The 12,489-nt window shown below is 33.2% G+C and overlaps 1 protein-coding gene across 1 annotated transcript in view; it reads right to left on the bottom strand.

The window, feature by feature from the left end:
• The window catches only part of LOC121379735 (cadherin-23-like), a 126,025-nt gene that overhangs the window by 14,969 nt on the left and 98,567 nt on the right, over positions 1-12,489 (bottom strand). Inside the window, exons 25-34 of the mRNA XM_041508383.1 lie at positions 10,265-10,502; positions 9,220-9,548; positions 8,059-8,307; positions 7,131-7,243; positions 6,257-6,343; positions 5,801-5,869; positions 5,179-5,245; positions 3,813-3,940; positions 2,587-2,627; positions 1,802-1,816 (exon numbers count right to left, since the gene is read on the bottom strand). Coding sequence (XP_041364317.1) covers positions 1,802-1,816; positions 2,587-2,627; positions 3,813-3,940; positions 5,179-5,245; positions 5,801-5,869; positions 6,257-6,343; positions 7,131-7,243; positions 8,059-8,307; positions 9,220-9,548; positions 10,265-10,502 — 1,336 coding nt within the window. The remainder of the gene's footprint in view (positions 1-1,801; positions 1,817-2,586; positions 2,628-3,812; positions 3,941-5,178; positions 5,246-5,800; positions 5,870-6,256; positions 6,344-7,130; positions 7,244-8,058; positions 8,308-9,219; positions 9,549-10,264; positions 10,503-12,489) is intronic.

Raw genomic sequence — 12,489 nt, 5'->3', positions numbered from 1 at the left:
ATGAGAAATAGCCTAATGGGCCCACCGATGGGGATCGATCCCAGACCGACCATGCATCGAGCGAGCGTTTTACCAATGGGCTACGTCCCGCCCCCTGATTTATTAAACAATGGCTACTGAATATCAAACATTAAGAAATTCTGACATGTTAGGCATATGTGCAAAGTGGGGTTGTTTGGGGTTCGAAGCAACCCTCTTGCCCCAAGCAATTTTTTGTTTAAATGTATTTTTAGGGGGAGCAAACCTGAACTCCTTAAAAACATTGCTTGCCATAGTCTAGACTTCCCTCTACACAATTTCTTGCACATGTGCCTGCATATGTTTTCTTCAGTGAAAACCTGCTACATTTTTCAGTTATATTCATATTTCCACAGACACTGGTAAAAAATATATCAGAGAATAGATCCACCAATAGAACTTGATCCTGAGATCCAATCACTTCACGCAAGCACTCTACCCACTTAGCTAGATCCCCCCCACCCCTTATACCTTCATATATAGTTATAAAGCCTGCTTAACAGGGCCATCTCCTTTAAGCCACCATCTATCTTATGATGCTATCTTTTTTAATTCTATGTTATATACAGAGATTTTACTTTAATTTTCTTTTTTAAAGAAATGACATGTTATTTCAATTCATCACTCATAAATCGTTAGGCAGAACCCTGCAATACATTTTTAATTAACAATATACACATACTATTATTATGTATTTTTGAATGCAATCCACATGATAAAATTAAAAAAGGTTGCACACATGAAACAATTAAAATAATGTTTGCTGAGCTTTATATATGTTCAAAATTTGGTAATATTAACAGAAGCACATAATATTAATTACATGTATGTCAGCAACAATTGCAACCCATATGTTTTTTTAATAGTTGTATGATTACAACTGGGCTATTGTGGATGTATTCCATATTTACAGAAATAATTAACTATAAATGTTAAATACATATTAACTAAACAGTAAGTATATATACCATAGGATATAACGTGATGTTACATAATGTGATATTATATATGCATGTGAAAAAATGGTTATAAGCATTAGAGACCAAAGATGATGAGAATAATCTGTTTAAAACCTTCAATTAAATCAGTGTTAAAATGATATTACCACAATACAAAGAACAATGAGGAAGAACAAAACATGAGGAAAAAAGAAGAAAAAAAGAGAAAAAGAAACATAAGTAGAAAAGTTTAGAAAAATCAAATTGGAAAGAAACAAAACTGAAGAGGTAAATTTAACAAAAACAAACCCAGAGTAAATTTGTTAAATATAACATGTAAAATTATGCTTCCATTATTTTGCATAGTTGTTTATTGTGTCATATGCATAACATGCAAAGTGACTATTATATATTAATTATATTGTAATAACTTAACCAATGGATTTATTCTGAATATTAGATACAAGAAATAAAGTTTTAAAATATGTTACAGAAATTTAGGTTTAAATTTAAGAAAACAACATTATCTTTTAGGGGTACATGATTAGTACAGCAAGGGTTATATATTAACAAAAATGTATTTATGGTGTTTAACTATTGATGAATGTTCAGTAGGAAAAATAATAAATATATAACAATAGCACATCTATTAGCAGGCTACAATTCAAAATTAAAAGTGATATTATCAGTAATATTATTAAGATGCTTACACATTGTAACAAGTAGATTAGTTCGAATTATAATTACCATAACCAAATATGTAAATATTAACATCAGTTAAACATGTTAATGAAGAATATATGATAGACAGAGGCCACAAAACATCAGTGTAAGTCATTACATACCATCTCCTTTTTGGGCTAAATAAAGAATAATACAATGTCTGACTTGTATGTGGAAAAATAAAAATGTTTACAAAAAAACCCAAACAATAACACAAGACAATATCTACAAATATTACAACAATGACTCACTAAATATTTTTGTGTACATGAACATGTATATGTACACGTAAGCTATTCTTAATAAAAAATTGATTTGCTGCAACCCAACTCACCATTTTAGGTTATTTTATTATTATTTTAATTCATATTTTTTATTATATTAAAAACAGAAATAAAAAAAGGAATTGTGTTGGAACAAGTTTATACAAACTGTAGTTATAATTATAATTATAAATCATCATCATCATCATCATCATCATCATCATCATCATCATCCATTCTTCATACATGTAGATATGTGCAAATTTTGTAAACATGTACAGTAACATGTAAATATGAGTTGGTGAGGTTACAGCTAAAACCATTTTTATAAAATAAAAATATAATCAAAGTAAATAAATTGAAAGTTTAAATAAATAAATTTCAAGAATAAAATCTAAATCTAAATCTAAATCTAAATCTAAATCACAAGATACTAATTAGCAGCTGTAAAATTTGACAAAGATGAACTATTTAAAGATATCAAAATGCAACTTAGGTAGGTCAGCTAAAATTATTAATGATACATGCATAAAAATCACATAAAAATATAGGTAGCTGTATTTAGAATGCTATCACTAAATTTTCTAACCATAAATATGCTCAGTAATATTTAAGCTTAATTAACATGACATTTAAATACAAACCATATGCCATGGCTGTTGCTGCTTTTAGCTTTCTCATGTACCTACAAAACATCAAGAAATAGTTTAGCATAAATGATATCTAAAGCGAGCAAAAATATTTTAATAAGCAATGCTAAAAATTAAATTCCTCGATATTATTTTGCATGATAAGGGACATTAGTTTACCATCATGAGGAATCTGTAACTACAAAATGTGGTGAATCTACAGGAAAATGATGCCTCTGCAATTGCACAGTCAGGTGGATAAACGGTTAACTACATGCATTACTAAATATAATGTATGCAATAATTATATCAAGTACAAGCTAGACAAGTCTATGCATTGTTATTTTACCTCCTATATCAATTTATGGTAGTACCAGTAACATAAATTAATAAATATATTTTTTTACTGAAAAGCTATAACAAAAATTGATTACATATTGAAAACTATGCATCTGAATTATTCTAGATCTTTACCATATCAAGACCGTATCTTGGTACAATACAGAGTGGTCAGAGTAACCCCCGCAGTAATAGCTGATATGAAATCATAGGTGTGTGATATGTACATGTAAGAGATAAGCACTTGCCAAGATTGCAAAGATGAGCATGTACAGTTTAGATGTGAAAAGATGGTGAAAGATAGGAGGCATACATCTATGATTTCATATCACCTTTTACTGTGGGGTTACTCTAGCACTTCAGATAAAGTCATGGAAGGCATGGAACCATCCATATCCAGTAGCATTAAGCATAGCCTCTCAAAAGGGGATAATTGGCCATGAACCCTCCAACTTCCTGAGATTTTGTAGGGAAGAGGCCATCACTTATTCCAAACATGGCACAGATCAGGGACAGATCCAGGTTTTGTCACAAAATTCTAAAAAGGGCAATTTGAGCTGAGCTCCAAAAGGAAAATTTTGATATAAAGATTCTCAGAGATACATTGTCAGAGCCAGTTAGTATTGTGTATTGACAATTATGAATTTAAAAAAAAAAAAGAAAAAATAAACACATTAAATTGGTGTGTGTTTGTATGGGGTTGTGATACCCATATAATGATCCACCAATGCAGACCGACATCAAAGAAGAGCAAAAAAAACCCCCAAAAACCCAAAGGAAATTCAATAAAAATAAATCTTCAAAATTCAAGCCTTACAGTATATCCTATTAATTGCGCTCAACTGAAACAGATAAAATTATAAGGTAATGAAAATGATAAGAATGCTAATTATTGTACTTACTTCTTGCGGCTGGTGTAGAACGTGGCTATGAGAACCACGATGATCATTCCGAGGATGACCGATATCAGAATGACGGCCATCTTGAGTTCCTTCTCAACAGTGTTGTCTTCTCCTCCAGAACTAGTCGGCTGGATAAAAAACAAAGGAGTAAAATATGTAGTTAAGTTAGTATATTATTAAATATAGCCAGGCCTGTTAGAGTTTGTTTCGTTTAATGACACCACTAGAGCACAATGATTTATTAATAATTGGCTACTGGATGTGAAACATTTGGTAATTTTGACATGTAGTCTTAGAGAGGAAACCCGCTACATTTTTCAATTTGAAAGGATATTTTACATGCACCATCCCACAGACAGGACAGTACATACCACGGTCTATTGGACGTGAAACATTTGCTAATTTTGACATAGTCTTAGAGAGGAAACCCGCTACATTTTTCCATTAGTAGCAAAGGATCTTTAATATGCTCTACCCTACAGACAGGACAGCACATGCCACAACCTTTGATATACAGGTCGTGGTGCACTGGATGGAATGAGAAATAGCCCATTGGGCCCACCAACGGGAATCAATCCCAGACTGACCGCACATCAAGAAAATGCTTTACCACTAGGGTACATCCTGTCCCCACCTGTTAGAGAGAACTCTGAACTGTGTGGGACACACATATGTATAAATAATGATTAAAACTGAAAATATGAGATTGCAAACTACTTTGTTGGATTTGGGCATGTGATACATGTACGTTTTAAAATGTTTTTAAAACATAAATGATCTTAAATTCATTCTAGGACATTTAAATTTTTAGCTTACTTATTACATGTAATCACTTTCATATAGAAATTGAGGTGGGACAAAGTGTGTGGTGGGTGATGGGGTGCTTTTTGCTATTCTTTTCCATCTTCAGTAGAAAGAAGTGTAGCAGACGGCACAAACTTATTTTCACCGAAGATGAGTTTTGAGTGGGATCACAGCTGATGAAACATTGAGATTTTAAACTTGTGGTTTTAAACAGAGACATTACTTTAATTATTTATTTTCCATCTTAGAGAGGGATAAATGTCATCTGTTACAAAAAACAAATTAATTGACCATGTCTGAGTATAATGGAACACTGATTTTAAAAAGTTAGAAAACTATCAACTACAAACCATCATCATGGCTTCCTTATTTTAATAATTATGGATTAGTTATGGTCCTCGCACTCTGGACTTTTGTATAATTTATTGATTATAGTCCTAGAATTATATACCAAACCGAGTTACCTTTAGTTTACTACGGTACATTGAAACTGACATAAATAATGTGGTACATGTATGTGTGATGTAATCTACACACTATCACCATGGTTACCATCACTTACCACTATTCTCTCTATGTTGTAGTCATTAAGAATACCAATCATAAACTCAGCATTAAAATCTATTGATCTGGAACAAAAACAGAAGAAACAGTCAATTCATGACATAACAGAGCTGGAAATTCCATACACCACATATAATAAAGTTAAGTTAAAACCAGACACAAATAAATGTTTTGGTAATTAGTGTAGTCAAATATGAGTTTTCATTTGCATGAAACATCATATATTTCCATTTTATTAAAAAAAACATTTTGAAAATACTGCATTAAAATAGTTTTTTGGCTTAAAAGGAAAAATGTACCACTAAATTAACTCTCTTGAATTATGATGCAAATTATGAAGTAAATTTTCCCTATCTGCAGCTGTGTAATGATGTATTAAAAATGATCTAAAATAAGAATCTCATCCTTGTTTTAAAGTAAAATATGGAATATTTAAGGTATGTATTTTGTAAGATGTTTTTGGTGTTTATGGGAAAGCTAAAACAGTAATAACACATTTTATTTATATATTACTAGGAATACAAAGTATACAGTAAAGTAGATTTAAACCAAGTAGCCCAAGGTTAACAATTTTATTATAAAGTTGACCGTATAACTATAGAAGAAAGTGAAGAACATACTTTAATAACTCCTCTGCTGGGACCACTTCATCTGTTTTGGGGTCTTCTCCATGTATCAACATGTCAGTTCTACAAAACCAAATAATTAAACATTGAAATATTGAAAAAAATGATAAAAATCCTAATTTAATGTGTGTGGGTTTTTTTGTTTTTTTTTAATCTTAATAATTTACTAATAACATAGAACTAGGTAAATAATATTTTATTTATATTGCAAGTGTAACATCAAAACATTTGGATGTAAAACAAATAAAAGTGAAAGAAATTCAAGGGTCATAAATTCCATGAATAAATTCCATCTTTGACAGAGTTATGGCCCTTGGATAAATTCCCATGAAAGAAACCTGATCTGTGACTCAACATGATAAACATATACACAAAATTTTAACACAGTATCTTGAGGCATTGTCTGGAAAAGTATATAATTTATTAATCATGTTAAACATTGCTACTAACTTTTCAAATTCTGGTTTGCCTTGATCATTCTGGTGTGTCTGTATTTTGTCCACCACAATACGATAGCCAGTAACATTCATAAGACGTCTGTTAAAAACAAGAAGAATGATACATGTAATTTGTATTAAAATTAATTTTTTGAGAAATATTAAAAAACACAACTGCCTTAGAACACCCTCCAATCTTTTTATTTATCCCTTTTTTATATTTCAAATCATAAATTTACATGTAATATTTTATGAATGTTAAATAAATCTGAAGTTTATCCAGACAAAAAGAGAAAAGAAATCAATTATCTCCCTTTAATTATAAAGTGTTAAACAAAAAGTAAAAAGTTTGTTTTGTTTAACACCACCACTGGAGCCAACTGATTAATTATTCATCGGCTATTGGATGTCAAACATTTTGTAATTCTGACACGTAGTCAGAAGAAACCCGCTACATTTTTGTTTTTAATGCAGCAAAGGATCTTTTATATGCACTTTCCGACAGGAAAACACATACCACAGCATTTGTCCAGTTGTGGTGCACTGCTTTGAATGAGAAAAAACCCAATCAGCTGAATGGATCCACTGAGGTGGTTCGATCCTGCGACGCAACCATCACAAACGAGCACTCAACCAACTGAGCTAAATCCCGCCCCTTTATAAAATCTAATGCACAATGTCTAAATAAAAAATTAAATATATAAACTTTAGAACCACCACTCTGTTAGTTATACTAATTAACAGTAAAGTATATTATAAATATTTCAGGGAGCTGTTTTCAAAACTTTTGAGAATTACTTAATCTGACCTTAATTACACTTCCCCACAAAACCTAATTAATTAATACATGTATAGGAAAAGAAATAATTACTACAATAATGTTTTACATTGGAAATATGTCTTTGACAGCTCCTTCCTCCCCTTCTTGTTTGATGTACACCGCCTCTATACGTCTCCTGAACACCACCCTTAGTCGCTGGTCATCGTTTATCAAGGAAATCTGGGAGGAGAAAGGGCAATATTTTATTTATTACATATATTAGATATATGGAAGTCGGTGCATATAGTGATATATTCATGAAAAAGAAAGACATATAAAAATTGTTCTTGTTTTAATGAGATTAAATTTATAAATAGCTCTGTAAAAATAAACATGCTCTTCTTTATCGATATGATTGATGAATTTGCTAAAGGGAAATAATTTTTATATTCATTTGACCAGCTGTATAAAACTATTTGCAGTAAGAATAATTATGGGTATATACATGTATAATGGTATATATTGAAAAAAATAATAATAGTAAAATAATTTTAAAAAGCAAACAACAACAACATCAATATAACAAACTCCAACTAACTTACTGCTAAAATGGTGGGTCAGATTCCAGCAAAATTATTTTTTTTTTTTTTAAAATGACCTTATGAACTAAATATTTAAATACTCTGTCATAACCTTATAACCCTATATAATGATTATTTTATTATTATTTTGGGTGCGCATATAAATTTTTAATAAGTCCACTTTCTTTTAGCATTAATAATCTAAATTTCCCTCTTAAATGTTCTGTCCCTGGTCATCCAGGATCAGGACGTGGGACAGACATGCTCGAAATCTTAGTGGTATATGGGCATATTAAAACAATTCAGATCAGCACCCTCCACCTGTTATAGCAGCCACATCCGTTCAAGGTTCCAGCATAGTCCCGAATCAGAACCCTGGCCATCCAGGATCAGGACCCGGGACAGACATGCTTGAAACCTTAGTGGTATATATGGGCATGTAAAAATAATTTGAAGTCGAAGTTGAAGTCATACCCTCAAAGTGGCGGTGTCGGTGAGACCTCCCTTGTCGCGCACCATGATGGGCACTCGGAAGAAGCCATACATGTTAGGCTTGAAGTAGGTGTTGGTTTTCACCGACCCGTTGGGGAAGAAGAGGAACGGCTGTTTGATGCCCATCTCGGCCAGCTGTTCCTGGAGGCTGTCTGGGCGGACCTCGAGCGGTCCGGTCGTGTTGAAACTGTCAATACCCCACTTCGCAGTGTCGTCATCCGACGCCTCCGTCTGTAAACAAAGAAGGAAGGAATGAATTATTTATTTAATGACACACTCAATTTTAATTATAGTAATATAGCTTTTCTGACATATAGCTAGGATTGCATTTAGATAATGAGAAGGAAGGAAGGAAGGAAGAAAATGTTTTATTTAATGTTGCAGTCAACACATTATATTTATGGTTATATAGCATTGAACATATGGTTAAGGACCACACAGATATAGAGGGCGGAAACCCGCTGTCGCCACTTCATGGGCTGCTCTTTTCAGCAAGGGATCTTTTATATGCACCATCCCACAGACAGGATAACACATACACATGTACCATGGCCTTTGATATACCAGTCATGGTGTGCTGGCTGGAGCGAGAAATAGCCCAATGGGCCCACTGATGGGGATCAATCCCAAACCGACTTCACATCAAGTGAACGCTTTACCACTGGGCTACATTAACATTCAAGCATACTGTCCTGGGCATTCACTTCAATTAGCCAGGCTGCCTGTTCAGGACAGAGGTTAGAGATTAGTAAGAAAGATGCTAGTATAGTGACATTACACCTCCATTAAAATGAAAAGAACTCTGGGTAGGAGCTGGTATTGAGGTATACGAACTGATTGTGTGCTATTTTCAGTTAATGGATAAAAAAAATCATATGGTGCAAATTCCATTTGCCGTAATCTGTATACATATACAGGTACATGTATGTAATTAATATGCATAGATAGCCTATGCTCAAAAGTACAGAGATGCATAAATTGAATCTACTCAACCTATTTGCATAAAAATTTATTGCTATGGATTAAGCATTGCAGATTACATATTACATATATGCATACAGAATTAAGACAAATGAAATTTGTGCCTAACAAGAAAATTAATGTATATATTCTGAAATAAAATTTTTACAAGAAAAAAAATACCTTCAGTTCCAAAATAATTCTTCCAAACTGAGTGTTCCTCGTAACTCCAAGGGCAAGGTCCTTGCGATGAAACTGTGGTGCGTTATCATTGATATCATCAATAGTTACATTAACCCACAGTAACGTATGGTTGGAATGGTCATATATTTTGATGGGGGGTGCTAGGAGGAAGGGTGAGTGAGTGAAAATCTTTGGGGTGACGTCCTCGTAGCAGTCTGGCGAGGCTCGGATTACCACGTAAGTGTAGGGTTGTTCTTCTCGGTTTAATTTTCTCCTCAAACAAAGTGCACCCGATTTGTCCAGGGTAAAAGTGTTTTCTAGTTCTACAGCTGTAAAGAAGAGTGTTGTTGATTACTTTTTGAAAATATTACAAAAAGTGGATGTTTTGAAACACAGGAATAAATATTTTAACATGAAGGTTAAATTATATATTTAAAAACACAAACTGAATTATGTACTTATAAAAACATAGACTATTTATTCATAAACCACTAATATAATAATAACAATTTCCATAGCAGCCAAATCATTAAACAAGAATGTAAGGAAATGAATATTTGTCTAGCAACAATACTGCAGAATCAAATGTCTCGACTACGATCAAATATTTCAGAGCACATGTTCCAGAGAGAGAGAGAGAGAGAGAGAGAGAGAGAGAGAGAGAGAGAGAGAGAGAGAGAGAGAGAGAGAGAGAGAGGGGAGAGGGGGAGAGAGAGGGAGAGGGGAGGAGAGAGAGAGAGAGAGAGAGAGAGAGAGAGAGAGAGAGAGAGAGAGAGAGAGAGAGAGAGAGAGCGAGCGAGAGAAAGAGAGGGGAGAGGGGGAAGAGAGAGAGAGAGAGAGAGAGAGAGAGAGAGAGAGAGAGAGAGAGAGAGAGAGAGACAGAGACAGACAGAGAGACAGAGAGACAGAGATAGACATCACAGCATACCAGTCCTGCCACAGAACACTCACTGGCACAGAGGGTATTAATGGATCAACTGACTCATCACACCTCCGGCAGGTATTCTACCACTGACCTACATCCCACCCATCAAGAAGCACTTACCCCAGAGATAATAACAGATGATGGTGTAGTTGAGGTTTATGTCATCATCGACAGCAATGCCGACGTTGCCAGCACAGGCCGAGCTACTCTCCTCAACAACTTTAACCGGGTATGGTGTCGGGTATTTCGATCTGTCGAACCGCGGAGGCTGATCGTTGACGTCGAGAACTCGGACCGTCAGTGTGAGATCCGTGGAGTAGTTACGTGGCACTCCGCGGTCGGTCGCACGAACAATCAGCTGAAATAATTTTATATGTTTGTCTTAAAGGCACTGATCATAGTGTAATATATACTGAATACCAAAAGAAATGCAATTACAAATTTCAGCAGTAATATATATATAAATATATACTCTTCAAAAAATGTTAATATCAACTATTATAGACCAAACATACGTTTTGACCACAGACATCCTAGTAAAGAACGTTCAGGTCTGTTTATCAACACACCGAAACACATTCCATAGTTTGTACATGCATCACACAGTTGCCCCGTATACACATGCGTGGAGTGTCATTCTCGATTTTGACAATTTTTAGAAGGTCGATTAATCACTGTGGAACATTATTTCTGTCACTCTTTTTCATTTTGTTGATCATACAGTTGTTATTGTTTTGTTTTTAGTAATTTTTATTGTTTGAATTCGCGATTTACTGATAAAAAACCCGTCAACTTTCAAATTTCACTTCTGACTCCAATCGTCCTTCAAGATCTTTGGTGGTCATAAAAACTACTGTAATACTGAACTACCGGTTGTAATGTTTGCCCAATTAATTCACTATTATCATATAACCATTCCACACAGCTAATATATACCTTACAATTTTGGCAATTGTCAATTCTTATTAGAGTTCCCCTACTTTTTTGAAGAGTATATACATGTATATATATATATTTGAAAGAAGGGATTAACTCTTTTTGTTTTCAATTTTTTTTAGGAGAATTACAGGTTGATATTATTATAAATACTGAACACCAAAAGGAAAGGACAAACTCTTTTATTTAACGACACACTCGAACACCAAAAGAAATGCAAATTTTATTTTCTGATGTAATATGTTTTTTGTTTTTTTTTAACAAAGGATTAATACATATTGAGATTCAGGAGAATTACATGTAGATATACTTACTGTTTATTATTTGAAAGAACTGAATGTTTGTAATCAAAACAACATATTCCAATTAGAAACTACATGTATAACCATTTCTTACACACCTGTTGGTGAGAACACCATGTGTTATTTTTGGTTACACATGGTTGTTAACACATGTACGTGCTCCTAGGTGATGACCAGGTCACTAATGCCATACATCCAATCAAAAAATTTCGGTCAAAAAAAAGATGTTAAAATTTGCCTGAAACCTGATTTTTGAGGATATGTAAGAAATAGAATAATACATTTGTGGCTGTTATAGATACCATTTATCTCACAACACATAGATACATTTTAAAACAATTCGTTGTGAGATAAATGGTATCTAACGGCCACTCATGCATTATTCTCTATATCTTTGATTTTAATTTCTTTTCATGTTCAGGACATTTTGGGCTATTGCACCTTTTTAACCATTAAATTATACATTACTTACAATGTTGCTAAAATTATCCATTTTGACAAATCCAATGTGCCAAATTTACGAAGCCTGTTTTTTTTTTAAACACCGGTGTTTAAGCATTGTAAATGTATGTACATGTACAATGTAGTTACATGTGTGTGAGACATAAACAGGCTTTGTCAATTTGGACCCAATATGTTTGATGTTTGTAATAGTTAGCCCCCTTCACATGAGTCCCAATATATTTACTTTCTTTTCAAAAAAAAAGAAAAAAAGAAGCTAATTGTACCCTTCCCGAGTCGGACATTTAAATATTGTTCTTATTGTTATATGTTAAAGGTGCAGACCTTAATTTCAACCTGTAACAATGGACACTAAGTTTACTTAATCTACAAACTTGTAACAATGGACACTAAGTTTACTTAATCTACAAACTTGTAACAATGGACACTAAGTTTACTTAATCTACAAACCTGTAACAATGGACACTAAGTTTACTTAATCTACAAACCTGTAACAATGGACACTAAGTTTAGTTAATCTACAAACCTGTAACAATGGACACTACGTTTACTTAATCTACAAACCTGTAACAATGGACACTAAGTTTACTTAATCTACTAACTTGTAACAATGGACACTAAGTTTAGTTAATCTACAAACTTGTA

The sequence above is a fragment of the Gigantopelta aegis genome, chromosome 8 (assembly GCF_016097555.1).
Source record: "Gigantopelta aegis isolate Gae_Host chromosome 8, Gae_host_genome, whole genome shotgun sequence".
Classification (NCBI taxonomy): Eukaryota; Metazoa; Mollusca; class Gastropoda; order Neomphalida; family Peltospiridae; genus Gigantopelta; species Gigantopelta aegis.
The sequence above is the reverse complement of the archived record's forward strand: the minus strand, read 5'-3'. Positions and strand labels throughout refer to the sequence as shown.